The sequence below is a fragment of the Bubalus kerabau genome, chromosome 3, assembly GCF_029407905.1.
Source record: "Bubalus kerabau isolate K-KA32 ecotype Philippines breed swamp buffalo chromosome 3, PCC_UOA_SB_1v2, whole genome shotgun sequence".
Taxonomy (NCBI): Eukaryota; Metazoa; Chordata; class Mammalia; order Artiodactyla; family Bovidae; genus Bubalus; species Bubalus kerabau.
In genome coordinates, this window is record NC_073626.1 from 9,421,120 (window position 1) to 9,444,099 (window position 22,980).

General features: G+C 39.8%; 1 protein-coding gene across 1 annotated transcript in view; it reads right to left on the bottom strand.

Annotated features, from left to right (window-relative positions):
• Positions 1 to 22,980, bottom strand: part of RANBP9 (RAN binding protein 9) — a 72,602-nt gene that overhangs the window by 37,247 nt on the left and 12,375 nt on the right. Inside the window, exon 2 of the mRNA XM_055570631.1 lies at positions 20,370 to 20,481. Coding sequence (XP_055426606.1) covers positions 20,370 to 20,481 — 112 coding nt within the window. The remainder of the gene's footprint in view (positions 1 to 20,369; positions 20,482 to 22,980) is intronic.

A 22,980-nucleotide genomic window follows, 5' to 3' on the forward strand; every position in this document is an offset into this window, starting at 1 on the left:
AGGAAGCCCCCCAAAAAGGTACATAAGACCAACGAAATACAGAATTGGAATATGAATTCATTCTAGAAGACATCAATGGAGAGTACGATTAAAAAAAAAGAAGCATTTAAAAAATACATACATTTAGGATTATGTTAAAGAAAAAAAATGGAATCACCATTATTAAAAAGTACAGTGGAACACCAATATTTACTGAGATAGTTTAGCTAGTGATTTTCCACAACTAAAAAATATTTTGGTTAAGTTGAAAGTGCACATCACACACACTGAGAAAGATAAAAATAGATCCACACACAAACACACTATAGACTATCAATACAAACAAAATCCTAAAAGCTTCCAAAGAGAAAGGCAGATCATGTCAGAAGGAATGACAATTAAAATGAAAGCTGACTTCTCTCCAGCAGCGGCTGGTGACAGCAAACAATGGCACAAAGCATTGAGAGTGAAGAACTGTCAACCCAGCACTTCACCCCAGGTAAAGCCTCATCCAAGAAGGAGGGCACAACAAGGCATTCTATGGCATAATGAAGCTAATACTCTACTGTCCACAAATGCTCACGAAAGAACTATTTGAGAACAGTCTTCAGGAGGAAGTCCAGTGAAACCAGAAGGAAATGTGTGAGACAAAGAAATGACAATTAGCAAAGAAAATTATGAAATGTCATTAAACTTACTGAAAAAATATTGTTAATTTAAAAAATTATAATCCAGTTACAACATGCAATTCAAAATTACCTGACATATAAAGACACAGTATAACATGACCCTAGTCAAGAGTAAAGAGAACTTACTGGCCAAGTTACTCATTTTAACATTATGTTGATAATAACGAAACCTACCTCACTGGCTTTCACACACAAGGAACAACTCAGAGGTGTGCCAAATTTATAACAAGGACTGTGTTACTGTGACTATTAGCATTTTATTCTCCGTGCAGAGTGGAAGACTGGCACAGAGGAGGTGCTCAACACACATTTTCGAATGAATGAATAAATGAATGGTTAGTTTGACTAAAAAATATTGCATACATTAATGGTATGACATTTTTAGAGTTCAGCATAGCTTATTGCTAAAAGCTAAATATAGACAGATAAATATATTCATCTAATAAAAACATCCTATTGAAGAAAAAGGGGAAGAAATAAATCTGACTTTATTTGTAAATAACACTACTTTAACAAAAGATAAACACAAAATAATCAGTAAAGTTAATAAGTGAATTTAAATACAGATGCACGATACAGAATTACTGTATAAAAGTATCTACTGTATTTGTATATACTGGCAGCAAACACTAAAAAGATAAAATTTTAAAAACAATTACATCTACAAAAGGACCAGAAAGCATAAAACATTTAAGAACTGAACAAAAGACATGTAGAATTTCTCAGCTGAAAATTACCAAACAATGATGGGGAAATTAAAGAAGATGTAAATAAATGGAGAGATACATCACATTTATGGACTAGAAGACTCAATATTATTAAGGCTACAATTCTCTCCAAATTGATCTCTAGAGTCAATGCAATCCAATTATACTCATGCTAGGAGGTTTCTATAAAACTGAGAGGCTTATTCTAACGTTTGAAATAAACAGGATCTAAAATATGCAAAAGAAAGTATGAAAGAGAATACAGACGTAGGACTTACATCATTTGACCTCAAGATTCACCTAGCATAAACCTGAGTAATCAGGACAGTGTGGTACTGGCATTAAGAATCAACAAACAAATCAACGCAATGGATTCAGAAAGAGACCCAAAAGAGTTCCACACTTAGACAATCACTTAACATTTTTACAAGACTGCCAAAATAGTCCAAAAGAGTAAGGAAGGTCTTTCTATCAACAGTGACATTAATCTCTACCTCACACGATATACAAAACTCAACTGAAAATGGATCACAGTCCTAAACACAAAGATTAAATGTATAAAGCTTCTAAAAGAAAACATGTAAAAGTATCTTACTTACATGGGGATAAAGCAAATACCTATTAGGACACAGAAAGCAAGAAGCATAAAATAACAAACTCGTAAGTCAGACATCAGCAAAATTAAACTCCGCCCCAAAGACATAAGACAATCTAATTTTTATAAACGAACAAAAGATTTCAATAGACACTTCACAAAATATCATAGAAAACTGCAAATAAATACGAAGCACGTGGAAGCGCTGCACTTCAGTGACTATTAGTCAGCACAGAAGGGAAATTAAACCACCCGGGGCACCACCACACATCCAGCAGGATGGTGACAGTTTGAGACTGGCCACACCGGCACTGCCAAGAACTTGGCACAATAATAACTTTCACACACTGCCGGTGGGAACGTAAAATGGGGCAACTCCTTGGGAACATGGCTGGCGGTTTCTCGTACGTCTGAGTGGATGCTTACCCCCAGACCCTGCGGCTCCACTCAGAAGAGAAATGAGGGCAACACGTGCGCCTAGACACTTGTCTAACCATGCTCCTGAGAACTTTCTTCACAAAAGAGGAAAAACTCAAACAGCCCACGTATCTATCAACAAGTGAACGGATTCACAAACTGTGGCATGTTCTACTCAGAAATAAAATGGAAAATGAAGTACTGATACACACAACATGGATGACCTAAAAAATGCAATCCTGAATCAAAGAAATCTACAAAAGGGTCTACGCTGTGTGACGCCTTTTGCAGACATACCTCATTTTATTCAGCTTCACAGATATAGCTTTAAAACAACCAAGTGAAGGTCTGCGGCAACCCTGCGTCCCCAAGGTCCGTCAGCACCGATTTCCGAGCAGCATCTGCTCACTTTGCATCTCTATCACGTTTTGGGAATTCTTGTAATATTTCAACGATTTCCATTATTATTAGCATTTTTAGCAATTAAGTACTTTTAAATTAAGGGATATACTTTTTTTTTTGACATTATGTATTGCACAATGAACAGATGATAGTGTAATGTTAACATAACTCATTTGTACTGGGAAACAAAAACTTCATGTGACTTGCTTTACTGTGGTATTTGCTTCACTGTGGTGGTCTGAAACTGAACCGGCTGTTTCTCTAAAGTCTGCCTGTATATGAAGCTCTGGAACTGGCAAAAGGAAAGCGATGGCACTTGTGAGACAGTAAGGACATGGCCTAACTGGGAAAGAGGAGGAGGAAACACTTGTACTCATCAAATGGTACACTTCAGACTTCACAGTACGTACTTTTATGATAATTTTTAAAAGAGCAGTAAGCAACTACCAAACTCTAGTTAACGCTACGCATGCCATAATCATTAGGACGTAAGTCTGCTTACTTCAAAATGCATTAAAAAATAAGATGGATGGCTGGGTGGACAGAGGAATGGGTAGATATGGGATACAGCAATTACAGTCAGTTCTGCTATTATCATGACATCCGAGTTCCTTAAAATCATTGCAGTATACAACATGATGCAATAAAAACCACAGCGCTTAAGGAGCAAATGGGTTTAAGAGCACAACATTCAAAAACTTCATCCTATCTTTTTTAAAAAAGGTAAAAATCCAATTAAAAACTACCAAAATTCAATAACAATGGTTTTACACATGCTGAATTGTCAAGAAATACATAACTACTATAATAAATAGGGCACCTTACACTGAGAAAGACCTAAAGGTTACTTGGGGAAGTTGGTGAAATAGAACTGAAGCTTGTGAGTTGCGAAGTGGTGGAAGGAGTTATTGGACAGGGGAGATTTGCAACACCAGATGTGCAGGGCTATGGCTCACAACCAGGAGTGAACCAGGACAGCTGGCAGCTGTCTGAGGTGTTGCATGACATACAAAAACAAGCTCAAACTCAACAGCAGTGACAGAGTGAGAAGACTCGATGGACAAGAAGCTTACTGTGGTAGTATGTGCAGTAAGCCCCCTACATACGAATCTTCAAGCTGCGAACTTTCAGATACAAACGTGCGTTCACATGTCCAGGCACGTAAGTTAGTTCATGTGTCTGGCGTACACGGTCGTGCTTCTGGGTACCGTATCGTTATGTCAAGGGTGCTCAGAAGCAAGCGGAAAAGCAGCGGTGACGTAGCTGGTACTGCTAAGAAGCAGCGATTGGTTATAATCTGTCAGAAAGCATCTGCGCCACCTGTAAAGGCTGATACCACCCCAACTATAACAAGTCATTTTCAATGTGCGAGGTCTAAATACAACAACCAAAAGAAACAAAAGTGAGAGACTAAGACCCACCAATGCTGTCTACAAGAAACCTATTTTATAATAAAGACACAGATAGATTAACATGAAGGGATGGAGAGAGGTACACTGTGCTAATACTAATCAAAAGATAGCTGGACTAGCTATACTCGTTTCAAACAAAGCAGATTTCAGAACAAGGAAAATTATCAGGGATACAGAGAAGCATTATGTGGAGTGTCAATTCTTGAAGAAGGCATAACAATTCTTAATGTTGATGCACCTAGTAACAAAATGTCAAAAGATGTGAGGCAAAAACTGATAGAATTACCCAGAAAAATAGTCCAATCCACTATTATAACTGGAGACATCTGTAACTGGCAGACAGCAGGAGGAAAACCAGTAAGAATATAGAGAACACCATCAGTCAACTGGATTTCATTGACATCCACATCTAAAAACATCAGAATACACATTCTTTTCAAGTTCACAAGAAACATTGACCAGGAAAGATCAGATTCATATTTTAAAAACTGAAATAATACAAGGGACACTCTGAAACCAATAATGAAGTTGAACAAGATATCAAAAGTTGAAAAATCTCCAATTATTTAATGATTAAGCATCACACTGCTAAAGCCACAAAGAAGATTTCTCAAAAGAAATTTTTAAATATCTTAGACTAAATAAAAATGAAAACATAACTATCAAAATTTGTGGGATGCAGCTTAAAAAAGGTACTTACAGGAAAATTTATAGTACTGAACATTATAATAATCTAAAATCAATAATTTATCCTTCTATCTTAGGAAATCAGTAATTAAGAAAAATATAAGCCTAGGAAGAGAAGAAATAATAAAAACCAGAGCAGAAATCAATGAAATTGAAAACAGGAAACCTGAGAAAATAAAAAACCCAAAGGCTGGTTCTTCATACGGTTAGTCATCAGGGAAAAGCAATCAAAACCAGAGTGAGCTATCACATCACACCTGTCAGAACAGCCCTCATCAAAGACCCCAAATAACAAATACTGGCAAAGACGTGGAGCAAAGGGAACCTTTCTACACTGTTCATGGGAATGTAAATTGGTGCAGTCAATTAAACAATAGTTCTAAAAACAGCCTACCGTGTGATCCAGCAATTCCACTCCTGAAGACAATGAAAACACTGATTTTAAAAGATACATGCACCCTAGTGTTCACAGCAGCATTATTTCCAACAGCCAAGGTATGGAAGCAACTTAAGTGTCACACAAACAGATAAAGAAGATGTGATCTCACACACACACACAGAGCGCTATGCAGCCAAGAATTCTGCCCCTTGCAACAACATGGAGGACTTGGGGAGTAGTAGGCTCAGCGAAATAAGTCAGACAAAGAAAAACAAATACTATATATTATCACTTATATATGGAATCTAAAATATAAAAGGAATAAATATCAGATCAGTTGCTCAGTTGTGTCCGACTCTTTGCGACCCCATGAATCACAGCACACCAGGCCTCCCTGTCCATCACCAACTCCCAGAGTTCACTCAGACTCACGTCCATCAAGTCAGTGATGCCATCCAGCCATCTCATCCTCCGTCGTCCCCTTCTCCTCTTGCCCCCAATCCCTCCCAGCGTCAGAGTCTTTTCCAATGAGTCAACTCTTCGCATGAGGTGGCCTAAGTACTGGAGTTTCAGCTTTAGCATCATTCCTTCCAAAGAAATCCCAGGGCTGATCTCCTTCAGAAAGGACTGATTGGATCTCCTTGCAGTCCAAGGGACTCTCAAGAGTCTTCTCCAACATCACAGTTCAGAAGCATCAATTCTTCGGCGCTCAGCCTTCTTCACAATCCAACTCTCACAGCCATACATGACCACAGGAAAAACCACAGCCTTGACTAGACGGACCTTTGTTTGCAAAGTAATGTCTCTGCTTTTGAATATGCTATCTAGGTTGGTCATAACGTTCCTTCCAAGGAGTAAGCGTCTTTTAATTTCATGGCTGCAGTCACCATCTGCAGTGATTTTGGAGCCCAGAAAAATAAAGTCTGACACTGTTTCCACTGTTTCCCCATCTATTTCCCATGAAGTGATGGGACCGGATGCCATGATCTTCGTTTTCTGAATGTTGAGCTTTAAGCCAACTTTTTCACTCTCCACTTTCACTTTCATCAAGAGGCTTTTGAGTTCCTCTTTACCTTCTGCCATAAGGGTGGTGTCATCTGCATATCTGAGGTTATTGATATTTCTCCTGGCAATCTTGATTCCAGCTTGTGTTTCTTCCAGTCCAGCATTTCTCATGATGTACTCTGCATATAAGTTAAATAAACAGGGTGACAATATACAGCCTTGACGTACTCCTTTTCCTATTTGGAACCAGTGTGTTGTTCCATGTCCACTTCTAACTGTTGCTTCCTGACCTGCATACAGATTTCTCAAGAGGCAGGTGAGGTGGTCTGGTATTCCCATCTCTTTCAGAATTTCCCACAGTTTATTGTGATTACACAAAGGCTTTGGCATAGTCAATAAAGCAGAAATAGATGTTTTTCTGGAACTCTCTTGCTTTTTCCATGATCCAGCGGATGTTGGCAATTTGATCTCTGGCTCCTCTGCCTTTTCTAAAACCAGCTTGAACATCAGGAAGTTCACGGTTCACATATTGCTGAAGCCTGGCTTGGAGAATTTTGAGCATTACTTTGTTAGCGTGTGAGATGAGTGCAATTGTGCGGTAGTTTGAGCATTTTTTGGCATAAATGTTATTGGAATAAATATAACAAAACATAAACAGACTCACAGATACAGAAAACAAGAAAAGGTAGAGGATTAAGAGGTATAAACTACTATGTATACAATAAATAAGCTACATGGACATACTGTATAGCAGAGGAAGTATAACCAATATTTCATAGTAACTTTAAATGGAGTATAACCTATAAAAATACTCAATCACTACGCTGTACATCTGAAACTAATGCAATACTGTAAAGCAGCTATACTTCAATCAATAAAGAGGAGGACTGGAAAGATTCCCACCCTGCCCCTCAGCAAAGAAACCTAAAGGCTGGTTATCCGAAAAACTCAACAAAAAGATTCTAGGAAAGCAGGAAGGGAAGATCCAAAAGAGGTTAGTAATTAATTCCACTACTGCTCACCACTGCTCACAACAGAGAATATCTTCAAAGAGGAGACTACAGCTATTACTATAAAGTAATTTTCTAAATGTAAAAATACACTAATGCCCCACCTTTAAAAAAAAAAGGCAAACAGACCACATCATAATAAAAAAAACAAAATTCAAACGTGACGAAAATGCTTCCAGTTTCCTTTCGCTCCTATTCCCACCTATAACCACTTCCCCGTATCTACAGGCAATTAGTGTCACCAGTGACTTGTGAGATCCGTTCATCGTCTTCTCTGGCATATTTGCTTGTAAGTTCAAAAAGAAATAATAGAAAAAAACAAGAATCAGTGAAAATGGTTACCTATGGGGGAAGACCAGGGTAAAGGGGGCCTTCTGTGAAAGGCCTTCTTGTACAGTTTTAATTTGTGAACAATGTAAATGTTCAGATGTGTTATTTAAACCAAAATCAAAAAGAAAAAAGCAATCCCTATAAATGAAGATAAATGTAAACAAGTGAAACTAATAAAATGTCAATTGGTGTGGAACTGTAAAAAATCCATGTGGTATTCAACATTCTTTTAGTAACAGTATCGGTATGTTCGTTCAGAAATGTATAGTTATGCTCTAGGACAAAGCAAATCATGTCAATAGGATTAGAAACAAGATTTTCAGAGTAAGGAAAGAGAGACTCTGTAAAACTGGAGAATTAAAACTGGTTTGGAAACTCTGACCTTGAAGTGCACTCAGGAAAAAAAAAAAAAAGTATTCCTGGATGGACAGATCTGGGATAAAGCAAATAGAGCAAAATCCTAACTCTAAAATTAAGGTGGCATGTGGGTGTTCACTGTATTAACTTTTCTTGACACAAAGAAAGCTGCTGAGATTCCGCACCATCTAAATCATAGAGAGGGCAGCCCTAGGATGAGGGACAATTCCTTGCCAGCCTCTGCTTCTATCCCAAACAGTTACTACTCTGTCATCACTTTAAACATCTCAACTGGCCCTCCTGAAAAACCTATCCAAGTGCCAAATCACCCACAGAAAATCAGAAGGTCCAGGACTAACACATCACGTCTCTCTATTCTGGAACATTTACTTTTATGTAAGTGATTTCAGCAGTAGGCAAACAGCAAGCATGCAATACATCTGAAATAAACATAAATGGACTGGTTACAAACAGTTTTCTGATTCTGTATAACTGAAATATGACTAAATAATAACATACTCATTACGGCAAAGCTATACTACCTTAACAGGCTTCCCTGGTGGCTCTGTGCTCAAGAATCCGCCTGTTAATGCAGGCGACTTGGGTTTGATCCCTGGGTAGGGAAGATCCCGTGCAGAAGGAAATGGCAACCCACTCCAGTGGTCTTGCCTGGAGAGCTACAGTCATGGAGCCACAAAGAGTCAGACACAATTTAGGGACCAAACACCAACAACAAATACAACCTTAATGCTATACTGAAAGATTGTGGGTATCTTCAAGACGTTATTAAAATGGGATTTTTCTCTAAATTTTTAACTAAACTCATATTAAGTATAGGTAGTGGTATACATGATTCGCATATATCTTAAACCAAATTTTCATTCTTAGACTAATGTTAAAATTTGTTTAAATAGAAGGGAAAAAGGCAGAATATATCCGAATATATCCCCAAATATCAACTGTAGTTTAGTATGAGTGGTAGGACTGAAAATGCTCTTTAAAGTAGTTATGCTTTTTTCTCCTTGACAGGATTTGTCTGATTTTCTCTTTTGCATAAGAATACACTAGCAGGGGACTTCCTTGGTGGTCCACTGGTTAAGACTCCAATAGGCCTCCAATGCAAGGGAAGGAGGTTTGATTCCTGATCAGGAAATTAAGATCCCACATGCTGCATGCGATGACACACACACACACACATATATATATATATATTCCTTGGAAGAATACATTACCTTACAACTGGAGAAAATGTTCTTTAAAAAAATCCACATGCATTTGCTGGACATAAAATAAGAGATGGAGCAGGCATAGAGTTGACTTGGGATTTCAACAACACTGAAGACAGATAACCAACTCAAGAATAATCTAAGAAACGTGGTGGTTATATATCTCTAGGACACTTTTCCCACATTCACTAGGCACTTGTTAAATAACACTTTCCTCCTCACCATCAAAAATGCAGCTCCCAAGCATCTTTGGTGGTTTCAAAATGTAGGGAAAGAAGTATCCAAAACCCAAGCTTCCCCTTGTCCCATTTTATAAACACCAACAGCTGTACTCTGCACGTGCCACAGGGCCGGGGTCTGCAGAGGGAAAGCTGTTCTTCCTGCCGCCTGCACCCAGGCCCCTGGTTCTGTGCCCGACACTGTTCTGAGCACTGAAGACGCACGAGTGAAAAAACCGTCCCCAAAGCCCTCCTCCCCCTCCTCACGCAGGCCCTCTGTCACTGGCGCACCCTGCCTGGCAGCTCCAGGAACGCCACCGCAGAAATCCCACCACGCCTCTTCTCAAACTTCACGAGAAGCAGCAATCCTCAAATGTCTCCATCCTGCCTACTTTTTTGCTGGCTCTTTACTGATTTCATTTCTCCTTCACCCGGCCTGAACTAAAACTGTCCGTTTGAAAGTTCCTTCACCAGTAAGCCTCAACTACTACAACTGTTCTAACTTCCTAAACTGTAATTTTCCATTCTGCATCAATCATGCAATTCAACTTTCCTCCCCGGCCAGCTGAGTACAGAGTGAAAAATAATGTTACATATGTAAATTGCTGTCACAACAAATTCATGGTTTTAGATCTCACAGTTCAACATTTTCGCTTCCCTGATCAATGTATATTTACTAAGTAACCGTGTGTGGGACAACAGGGATTAAGTTGTGAAAAAGACAGAAGTCTGTGCTCTAGTGGAGCTCACACTCTAACAAGGAAGACAGATCTTACATAAATAATTACGAATATGATGAAATGCTATGACGGGGGACAGGAGTGCTATGTAATCAGATAAAAGAGGAGTCTAACCTAGTTTGGAGGTGCAAAGGCTGTCAAGACAGGCTCCCCAAAGCAGAGATGTTTCTGTTCTAATCAACTGCATATTCCAGCCCACATTCCTAACTTATATTTAACCCCTCAACCCCACTCCATCAGCAAAGGAGCTTGTTTCCTCAACTTGCCTTGGATTCCCCGGTGATTCCCTCTCCTTAATTTACACATATGACCAAGCTTCTCCTGCCTAAGCAGAAGTTGAACTCATTTTTCTAGAGAGTAATTTGGCCATTGCATCATGTATCTAAAAGTGTACATACTCCTTCTTTTGACACATTAATTCTACTTCAAAACAGATGATACTTCAGGGGGAAAAAAAAAAAACAAACAAAGCAAAAAGAAGAAAGATGACCAGAGCTTTTAATCTTATAGCAAAAGGCTTACACCTGTAAGTAGGTTAAAAAATACATAGTAAGTTAAGTCAATAATAAAAATAGGCTATAAAACTGTTTAAAGAAGAGTAGAGCTGTGTAATAAAAGTGTATATATAAACACTGGAAGGAAACAAGCTGAATCATTAATAGAATTTATACAAGATGTAATTTTCTTCCTATTTTTCTGAAGGGACAGAAAATGACTATTTCCCATAACAGCCACACAGCTAGGCAGCCCTCTGGCTCCATTAACTCCGTCCCATACTCTAACTTTCTAACACACTGCACTCACTCCCACCCCAACTTTAAGGAATTTGCTAGAACAAGGATTAACCACCTCCACAGTGACCGACCAGCAGACACTTCAGTTCTCCTTTTAACTGACCTCCTTGGCTTCTAACACCCAGGACTCTCCACGACCTTCGTTCTGACTCTGACCATCCCTACTCAGAATTCTTAGCTATTAACACCCTTCTACATTTCCTATAAATGTGGTGATTCAGATGTCCATCCTCCAGCCTCCTCTTTTTTACGCCACATACTTGGATGATCATATCAATCCTCATGGCTTCAACAACCTACATTCTGATAACTCCAAAATCCACTGACAGCTTTTCTCTCTCCTAAATCCCATTTATTTTTAGTCAAAGCCCTACTATTAATTCATCATCTGGATGTCTCACACTGTTCCCATTATCTGCAATTTCAAAGCTCCATTTCCCTCCAGTATTCTTTATTATATTCAGTCACAGCACCATCTATCTAATTGACTGTCCCAGTCACCACCCTTCATTCTTTGCTTTTTAACAGCTACCCTTACTATTCCCACTTCCTAATCAAGCCTTTTCGTTTTCTTTAAAGTCCTAAAGAGCTAACAAATCCATTTATTTTTGTCACTAAAGCCACCACACAGATTAAGCCAATTCAAAATCATAATGGCCCAACTGATCCTGTGTCTCTCAGACCTCTCTTTTCTTTATCAGAGGAACTGTCCCAACATGCAAATCCAATTGTTATCATTCCCCATTAAAGCTGCCACAGACCTTCGTGTTTCTCTTTCTCCATCGGCAACAGCAGCATCGAGCATTTGCAGCAGGCACTGCAAGAGCTGCTTTCCCTGAACTATTTACAATCCTAGGAGGTTGGCACTGTTTCCATTTTACAGAAAAGGGAAAAAAAGTTTGTCAAAAAGTACAAGGACACAGAACTAGTAAGTGGCAGAAAAGCGAAAGTGATGTAGTCGCTCAGGTGAATCCAACTCTCTGTACCCCATTAACTGTAGGCCAGCAGGCTCCTCTGTCCATGGGATTCTCCAGGCCAGAGTGGGCTGCCATGCCCTCCTCCAGGGGATCTTTCCTACCCAGGGATCGAACCCAGGCCTCCCACATTGCAGGCATTCTTTACTGTCTGAGCCACCAAGGAAGCCCCGGTTAGTGGCAGAGCCAATATCCAAATCTCCGTCTTTCTAATCCCAAAGTACTTCACTGTATTTTAGCAAACGTAACTAAATCAGCTTCTAAAGCAGCTATTTGTCTTTGAAAACTCTGCTCAGGAACAAACTCTGGAGGGATTCCTAGGAAATTGGTCTAAGGAGGGTGAGCAGGTGGCTGAAGGACAGGGAAGTGAGAGAGACTTGTGTTCGGCTTTCTTCCTCTTCCGTAACTACATGCACACTTTCTAGAGGCTTCCTTGATTGCCACCCCATCTTCCAACAGAGCTGGTCACTTTCTCCACCACACTTCTCTACTTGGTTCATACAGCTATTATTATAATGTTATAATGTGTTGCCATGCTCATTTCTCATCTTACCGACCCACGTCTGCAAGGCAGGGACCCAGTCTCAGCCAACACATCCTTGAAAACCCTAGGTTCCTAGCACAGTAGCTGGTACACAAGAGGCGCCCAACAAGGGGAACTACCTCTTCTTCCTCTATTTTTTTTAATCTCTATCACAATTCAATCCTAGGCAACACCCTCAGAGCCTCACTCCCATCTCTGGCTCTTTTCCACACTGTATCCCCTCCCCACCCAGTACTGTTTTTCTAAACAGATAAAATATCACTGCCTGATTCAAGAAGGCTGAAGGCCCCCTTCTACCTACAGAGTATTCGCCCACAGAGCTATCATCAAGGCTCTCCAACACCCGATTCCAACTCCGCTCACACTTCTGTAAACTCTTCACTATAAGCCCTCAAGTCGCCACCAATACTGGGTCAGGTACCTCAGCCAAAGACACCAAATGGTTCCATTCCTCCCACTTGGCACAGTCTGGAATATTCTTCCCCAACAAAGTGTCTCAAATTCTAACTCATTTTCTAAGGCCTATCAAATACTATTTCCTTTATAAATCTGTTTCCTGGAGCTAGAATCATCATCTCCTCAGTTTTCCCATACTGTCGCTCATTCTTTAAGTACTTAATGTATTATGTCTTCATCTAGAGTTATTCGCACATACCCGCTCCCTGCCCTGCACCACTGTCCCCTCCATATACTGAACTCTGTATTCCTTGAGGACAGGAACCCACATTCGGTTCACTCAAGGCATTCACTGGGCTTCTGCTGCCAGGCTCTCTACTAGAATCCAGGGAGAAGGCAGAGACAAATAAGTTCTTATTTAAACTCACTCAGGTGCTGAGAGTGCCTGATACACCACATATCACTCTTGTTCAATTCATTAAATTCACTACGTTAATAGATACACCGCTCATTTGATGTCTTTTTCACAGTTTCCGGCTGCGTTTCCCTTTACTGCTATCACTGACAGAAACTAGAAGAAAAGACCTTTTAAAGCTAGGTGGGGAAAAAGACCTTTGATTTCTTTTCTACTCCCCCAGGAAATAATCCAGAAAAGTGAGGAAGCACAGAAGGAATGTTCTGAAGACTACATTTTATTATCAGCAGAATTTAGGAACAGAGACTGGATTACTTGCTGATTTCTCCTGAATCACACTGGCAGAATGGCATCAATATTTTGTTTGAAGAGCTAAAAATATCACACTCATAATAAATTATTCTAAAAATTTCCAAATAAAAATTTTATTATCTCTCACATTTATAATTAACTTTATCTCCACTGCCTCTATTAGTATGCATAATTTAAAACCTGAATGAAATTCCTGAACTGAAAGTACATTCATGAGACAAAGTCTATTAAAATTCATCTTAACTGTCAATAAGAATTAACAAGAACATAAAGTAAATATATACCCTTTAAATATGTCTCCTAAAACATGATTTTATGCAGATAATATGACTTAATTTTCTGGTTGCAACATGTGTTAGAAATTCATTTTTAAATTAAACAATCTAGACTGGTGATTTTGTCGTAATAAAGTAAGCTTATTTTGCTGAACATACAAAAAAAATTACGTTAAATGAAAATAAGCATTTAAATGAAATTGAAAATAAATGAAAATCCAAGGCAGAAAGCAAAACATATTGTTTTATTCAATAAGAGGAGCTTCCTTCAAGCCTCACTTCTTAGGCAGTGAAGAAATACAAGTCATAATCATCACAGGCATATTCCTAATTTTCCAAGGCAGCCCAGAAGCCACACATGTTACAAATAGACCGAAGGGCAATTCATACCCAACTCCTGCCGCTTTAGGAAAAACCTGCTACAACGACAGTTTCTCTGAAGAAAACTGCCATCTTGGATCCAAACACTTATTTATCTTGGATAAACACATTGCTTTAAAAAAAGTCAATTTTAAATTAAATATAATTAAATTAATTAATTAATTAATTAAATATAATAAACTCTCAGATGAACATAAATCACTGCAAACGAAAGAAAACTGACAGCTGCTCTTTCTGGTTAAATCTTCACAACAATGTTAGGATTTTAGGAAGGAGTTCTTGTATCTCTTGATAACAGTTCAATGTATCTCCAGAAAGACCTTACTTGGCCAAAATAAGCTACATGACTTGCTTTTGTTCCATAAATGAACTGTTTGTTCTTCGCTTCCAAAAGCACTGGGTTGGACCTAAAACTGCAGTCAGAAAGATTACCAGAAATAAACAAAATCAGATCAATGCAAAGAAATAGAGGAAAACAACAGAATGGGAAAGATTAGAGATCTCTTCAAGAAAATCAGATATACCAAAGTAACATTTCATGCAAAGATGGGCTCGATAAAGAACAGAAATGGTATGGACCTAACAGAAGCAGAAGATATTAAGAAGAGGTGACAAGAATACACAGAAGAACTGTACAACAAAGATCGTCACGACCCAGATAATCACGATGGTGTGATCACTGACCTAGAGCCAGACATCCTGGAATGTGAAGTCAAGTGGGCCTTGGAAAGCATCACTATGCACAAAGCTAGCGGAGATGATGGAATTCCAGTTGAGCTATTCCAAATCCTGAAAGATGATGCTGTGAAAGGGCTGCACTCAATATGCCAGCAAATTTGGAAAACTCAGCAGTGGCCACAGGACTGGAAAAGGTCAGTTTTCATTCCAATCCCAAAGAAAGGCAATGCCAAAGAATGCTCAAACTACCGCACAATTGCACTCATCTCACACGCTAACAAAGTAATGCTCAAAATTCTCCAAGCCAGGCTTCAGCAATATGTGAACCGTGAACTTCCTGATGTTCAAGCTGGTTTTAGAAAAGGCAAAGGAACCAGAGATCAAATTGCCAACATCCGCTGGATCATGGAAAAAGCAAGAGAGTTCCAGAAAAACATCTATTTCTGCTTTATTGACTATGCCAAAGCCTTTGACTGTGTAATCACAATAAACTGTGGGAAATTCTGAAAGAGATGGGAATACCAGACCACCTCACCTGCCTCTTGAGAAATATGTATGCAGGTCAGGAAGCAACAGTTAGAAGTGGACATGGGACAACACACTGGTTCCAAATAGGAAAAGGAGATCATCAAGGCTGTATATTGTCACCCTGCTTATTTAACTTCTATGCAGAGTACATCATGAGAAACGCTGGACTGGAAGAAACACAAGCTGGAATCAAGATTGCCGGGAGAAATATCAATAACCTCAGATATGCAGATGACACCACCCTTAGGGCAGAAAGTGAAGAGGAACTAAAAAGCCTCTTGATGAAAGTGAAAGTGGAGAGTGAAAAAGTTGGCTTAAAGCTCAACATTCAGAAAACTAAGATCATGGCATCCAGTCCCATCACTTCATGGGAAATAGATGGGGAAACAGTGGAAACAGTGTCAGAGTTTATATTTTTGGGCTCCAAAATCACTGCAGATGGTGATTGCAGCCATGAAATTAAAAGACGCTTACTCCTTGGAAGGAACGTTATGACCAACCTAGATAGCATATTCAAAAGCAGAGACATTACTTTGCCAACAAAGGTCCGTCTAGTCAAGGCTATGGTTTTTCCTGTGGTCATGTATGGCTGTGAGAGTTGGACTGTGAAGAAGGCTGAGCGCCAAAGAATTGATGCTTCTGAACTGTGATGTTGGAGAAGACTCTTGAGAGTCCCTTGGACTGCAAGGAGATCCAACCAGTCCTTTCTGAAGGAGATCAGCCCTGGGATTTCTTTGGAAGGAATATGCTAAAGCTGAAACTCCAGTACTTCGGCCACCTCATGTGAAGAGTTGACTCATTGGAAAAGACTCTGATGCTGGGAGGGATTGGGGGCAGGAGGAGAAGGGGACGACAGAGGATGAGATGGCTGGATGGCATCACTGACTCGATGGACGTGAGTCTGAGTGAACTCTGGGAGTTGGTGATGGACAGGGAGGCCTGGTGTGCTGCGATTCATGGGGTCGCAAAGAGTCGGACACGACTGAGCGACTAATCTGATCTCATCTGATACAGGCGGTAGGTGCTATTTCTCATCTATCCATTCGTTCATTCATATGAGGGCCGACTAAACATAAAGGCCTGGAATACAGAAATATACCCCGTGCCTGAGCCTTGGGTCCGTGAGTGACGACCGCAGCAGCGCAGGCACCGCCACTTGCCTGCCTCAAAGGGAAGGAGCAAGGTAAACGCACGGTCTTATGTTGGGAAGGAGAAAGTGCCACCAAAATAACGTACCTGGAAACTAGCAACGAAAGAGTATTAAATTAGCTAATAAGCTTGGCAAATGGGGAAAGGGACAAGAGAAATTCATTTTTTACTTTCTCGCCAGGTTGATGGTTAACCGTTCTATCCAAAACTTGATTCCCTTTCTCCTCTCTCCCCACTTCCCCTCCAGAATGAGACGTATCAGAAAAAGGGAGACTGAAACCCAGGAGGTCCTTGTGAGGCCTTCCCGGGCACGAAAGCCCTTCCATGTTTCCTGAATTCCAAAGAGCAGATTCAAGCAGTTACTAATTCGGCAAGTGAGGGAATGCAGAAACAAACAAAAAGTGGTCATTCAAAAAAAGTAATGACAGCTTGCTAGTTCAGTGACAAAACAGCCCCAGTCTCCCTCAAGGGATACACACAACAATCTGACGAGTATCTCTGAGTTGTTCTGCGGAAACTAAGACCTCCCCCACCCCTCCCAGGAGGTGGATGGGGACTATGTGCTGACCCTGGACAGGCTGGAACCAGAAGGCTGATGATTAAGATTCCCAAAGCATCACCCGTTATCTCACCACAACTGAAGAAAGCCCACAGGCTGAGCATACACCCTGCAGCCCTCACCTCTAATGTTGCCTTTAGAAAACCTCCCCGGAAGCCAATGCGGAGTTTGGTCTTGGGGCGTAAGCAGCCCATCCTCCTGGCTTGGTGCTTGCACTTATCACTGCTCTTCACCACAACCCGGTGTCGGCAGTCTGGCATTGCTGGGTGCTGGGCAAGTGGACCCCAGTGTGGTTAGGTAACATTTTCTAACCTAAAGTGTATCCCATCCCTCTCCTGTCGGGTCACTTTATATTGATTCGTCTCTGTTTAACACCCTACTTTCTGTCTTCTGGGGCTTGCCTCTCCAAGCCCAAGCTGGCAGGAAAGTGGGAATGGAGAGAAACTGGGTGCCCCACTTTGAGCCCCCCGCCACCGCAGCTCAGGAAAGAGAGGAGAAATAAGGACCTTAAATTTAATCAGGGTGAAGGCTAAAATGAGACTTGCCCTAAGAAGCACTGCATTCAATTGTGCTCGTCAGTTCAGTATTCTTAAATATACGTTATGTCCTTTCTTAACCATGTCCCTAGTTGTTGACAAGAAATTAATTTAAAATTAAAAGAATTATTAAGTTTATTTAAAAAAAAAAAAAAAAGGCAGATGAAAATTAATGATTCTTCAACATCATTGGTCCTTAGGGAAATGTCAGTTAAAATCACAAGAAACCACTAGGTATCTATTAGAATGGCAGCAAATTAAAGACAAACAAACAAAACGACCCTGACAATACCCAGGGCTTCTGTGGAGGCACGCCCCCGGGCCCCACACCCTGCTGGTGGGCACGGGAGCCAGCACAGCCACACTGCAGAACAGCTTGGCAGTTTCTTATAAAGTTAAAGAGACACTTAACGAACGACCCAGCCATCCCATTCCTGTGTATTTACCCAAGTTAAGTGAAAACTCACGTTTATGCAAAAACCGATACATAAATGTTTCTAGCGGCTATATTCCTAGTTGTCAAAAAAACTGGAAATAATCTGATGTCCTTCAACTGAAGAGTGAGTAAGGACACTGTGGTTGGTTCCTCCATACAACCAGCAATAACAAGAACTGAACTACCAATACATACAACAACAGGGATGAATTTCATATGCAGTATACTAAGTGAAAGATGTCGGGCTTTAAAGGATACTATACTCTTTACACTACATGACTCCATGTATATACCATCCTAGAAACAGCAAACTATAAAGGAAGAAAACAAATCAGTGGTTGCCAGGGGCTGGAGATGGGCAAAGGTTGCCTGAAAAGGGATATGGAGGAATCTGGGTATTGGTGGGTGATTGAAATGTTTTCTATACTGATTGTGGTGATGGTTACAAGACTGTACAGATCTGTCAAAACTCATCGACGTGCACGCTAAAACAGTTTAAGATTTATTACATGTAAAATATACCTAGTTTTAAAAATGAAAGAAATTCTGGCCACAGAAAGATGAGACTAAAAAATCAGCAAGGCATTAGTCATACATCGTGAAGGATCCTAAGAAGTTTTAGATTTTACTCTCAAAGTAACCAGTGTATTAAACAATCTTAAAGGAGGGACAGACACTTCAGTTCTGTACCAGGAGGAAGGTGGACTCCTTCCTTATAGACTGGAGTGAGAGCGAAACAGGGAGCCCCTGGGGGGTCTCAGTCACTCAGGGCACAAAGGACCAACACCTGATCGGGCAGACACTGTCGACGTGGATAGAGAAAGTTAAAGGCAGGAAATGTGCAAGTTTCTAGCAAAGTGAAACCATGAGCCAGGCTATGGCTGAGAAAAAGATTTTAAATAAGCTAAATTTAAATGCCTATGGGACATTCAAATACAAACATCTGGTCCAGAGCTCAAGGGAATATCCTGAGATGCAGTTTCAGATTTGAGACTCGTCAGGGTACTGCTGCTGCTAAGTCGCTTCAGTCGTGTCTGACTCTGTGCGACCCCCATAGACGGCAGCCCACCAGGCTCCCCCGTCCCTGGGATTCTCCAGGCAAGAACACTGGAGTGGGTTGCCATTTCCTTTTCCAATGCATGCAAGTGAAAAGTGAAAGGGAAGTCGCTCAGTCATCTCTGACTCTTAGCGACCCCATGGACTGCAGCCTACCAGGCTCCTCGGTCCATGGGATTTTCCAGGCAAGAGTACTGGAGTAGGGTGCCATTGCCTTCTCCCTAAGAAGCACTAAAAGGGGTGAAATGATTCACTCCAAATACAGGTAAAGTTATACATTCTAGTAACTTCACCTTGAGAGCTGGACAAACAACTCTAGAGATGTTTTAAAGGATCTCTGATACCACAATGAATTTATCAGGAAATACCACAGGACCGATCCAATGAGTCTATATAATCAGCTCTCATTCAGAGAGAGGTAAGCACCGAAATTCCCTGTGAAGTGTCCTCAAAGTGTCCATCATGTCCAAGGTCTACACCTGAAAATACTGGTTAAGGAATTTGGGGGGTAAGACTCAAACTACTATATTTTTATTAGTCCCCTAAGTGACTCTGATGTGTATACACACACAGAGTGGTGTGTATGCTGTGTCTACATACCACAGGTGTGTACTCTGCTGTGTACACACCACACACCACTGATCCCAAGTTGAAAAGCAATGATACAAAAGTTAGTTCCAGCAGCTACATGAAGTTGTCAACTGGAACCTTCTACACTATATCTTAATCCTTGCGACTAGCTGAGAGTGTACTAACATACATTTCCCTGACCTCAACCTAAAATTCTGAGTCTCTACCCCTATAAAATATCTGTGAATCACCTTTTGGTTTTGGTTAACTATCTTTGAGAGGATTTAACTTCTCAGTGGAATTCAGAAAATGGCAGTGTAAGAAAGGCATGGAAAATGAGTCATTAACTTTCTATTGTTTTATTCCAATTCTCCGTTTTAACAAGAAACCTACCAGAAAAATCTGGTAATTTTATCAACTCAAGTGTTAACTTCAATGACTATTTAAGCAGAACCAGATAAAACCTGCTATACTAGAATATTCAGATTCCACTCTTTCAATTACCAAAATTTTCCAAAAAATTCAAATTTCTCAATTACATCATAAACGGTTATGAATGAAAACAAAAATAATTACCTGTAAATAGATTTTTCCCACCAAAATTTACACTTACCCATCTCTTCCCTTACTGACAATTTTTACTTCAAAGTAATAAATCCCACAGGCTGCTGGTATTGGATGCGTGGCACGAACTGAAGCCGCATCTTTTGGGGTTTTGCCATGACCTGCATCAGGAACAGGAAGAAAGACAATCAAGACAGATATTCAAGTGAAAATCTTAACTCAGGAACGAACACAGCTTTTGAATGATATATACATTTCTACTCTCATCAGTACAAATAATCAAAGAGTTAGTAACACTCTAATCACAATTAATCCAATATGCAAAACAGCACAAGTTAAACACGGAACTCTTCACAGTTACTAGTTTTGGTGAAATTTCAGAATCTAATAAGCACGTTGAACCTAGTAATCCTTTTTGCAAATTAAAAAAATATTTTAAGGTAAACAATACTTTTAAGAGACAAAAGGATACACTTTAAGAACATGATGAGAATGAGATTCATTTTATTATATCTAAATTTGCATATAATTTGTAAAATTCCTAAACAACACATTTTTGCCAAATGACCTTTTTAAACCAGAAGCATCTATATCATTGACATATACAATTAGATTGAATTGGTGAAACAGCTTTCTTACTTTAAGAATTTACAAAGCTGTTCTTTGACATACTTTGATCATTAATTCTATACAGAGGCTGATCCATAAAAGCTCTGTGGTCAATCACAGCCTACTGAGAAGCATATCTGCCCTCCAGTTGTCTTTTCTTTTTTAAGAAAGGAAATGAATATACCATACTATTGCTGACAAAACCAGACAATGGCTTTTAAACTTTTACATATTAGCTATTCCTCAATCTAATCGCAGAGAATTTTATTCACTAATATCACATCCCCCACTATGTCTATCACCCAAGACACAAATTATCTTGAAAGCCAGCGTGTGAACAAAACCATGTGAGCAAGAGAAAATATGCCCAAATATGCCCATAAAACCACCAGAAGAAAAAAAAAAACAAACCACCAGAAGAGTAAAGACAGAAGCTGAAGCAGCCTGTCAGAAAGTACTCAGAGTGAATGAGACAAGCCCCACAATCCCCAAAAGAGCTGATGAGAAATAAAGCTCTAAGTCATTACTCAGGTGTTCCAGTTAGATATGCTTCACCCAGTACAGTCATTAATCTTTCAGTCACACTATACCACTACCTTCATGGGTAGCAGAATTCCCCTTCTTAAATTTAACATGATTGTTTTAAAACTAAACCCTTCTTTTAAGTCAAAAACTATATTGGCTATACAATAACCATCACACATCAATGAGACCATATCTTTTCTTACCACATGCTCTGTCAAATATCAATGCATATCCTACCATTAAACAGTTGAGTGTGCACTCGCAGTGCAATTAGCACATGGTCACACGGCCTAAAAGCAGCAGAATGAGCTCAGCCACTCTCGTCTACTACCATTCAAAGAGGTCTTAAGTATACATATTATGGACACAAGTTTTCAGCCCAGGACAACTGAGAGGTGATAAACTTAGCTAGGAAGATAACAATGGAAGTGGCAATGTACAGATGCTGATATAACTGCTTTAACATAAGTAGGTAATATTTACACTGAGCTAAGTGCAAGTAAAATGTAACAGCACAACCAGTCCATCTGAAGGAGATCAGCCCTGGGATTTCTTTGGAAGGAATGATGCTAAAGCTGAAACTCCAGTACTTTGGCCACCTCATGCGAAGAGTTGACTCATTGGAAAAGACTCTGATGCTGGGAGGGATTGCAGGCAGGAGGAGAAGGGGATGACAGAGGATAAGATGGCTGGATGGCATCACTGACTCGATGGACGTGAGTCTGAGTGAACTCCGGGAATTGGTGATGGACAGGGAGGCCTGGTGTGCTGCGATTCATGGGGTCGCAAAGAGTCGGACACGACTGAGCGACTGAACTGAACTGAAGTGGAACAAAAATATAACAGCACAAATCTGAAGAATGATATGCTAATCACTTTTTAAAAACTGAAATTTTATAAATTATGGTTTCAGCAAAACATCTTCTACAGTAAAATTATGTTCAAATAATTGAGCTGCCTGGGAAAAGGTCATGTAAAGGAAAACCATTTTTAGAATTGAGACAGCTAAAAATAAATCTAAAGAAAACCCCAATTAACCCAGGAGTCCTAAATCGACCAGTCTTTATTTTGGTTTTGGCTTTTCTGAAGAGACGTGCTCAAAACTTTTAGGGATAAGGGAATCTGAAACTATACTTATTAACAGTATGTGATAATAGATGACGTATATTTAATACTACGTGAAAGGCACCATTCTAAAAGCACTGTACTGACATTGAAAACAAACTTACAGTTACCAAAAGGGATGGGGCTGGGGTGGATGTATTAGGAGTTTGAGATTAACATACACACACTACTATACAGACAAACAAGGACCTACTGCACAGCACAGAGAACTATATTCAATATCTTGTAATAACTTACAATGGAAAAGAATCTAGAAAATCTATATGCATGTGTAACTGAATTACCATGCTGCATCTGACACACACACACACAATGTAAACTAACTGTACTTCGATTTTGAAAATGGTAAATAAGCAAATAAAAGCACTGTGTTTATTAGCTCATTTAATATTCAAAACAAC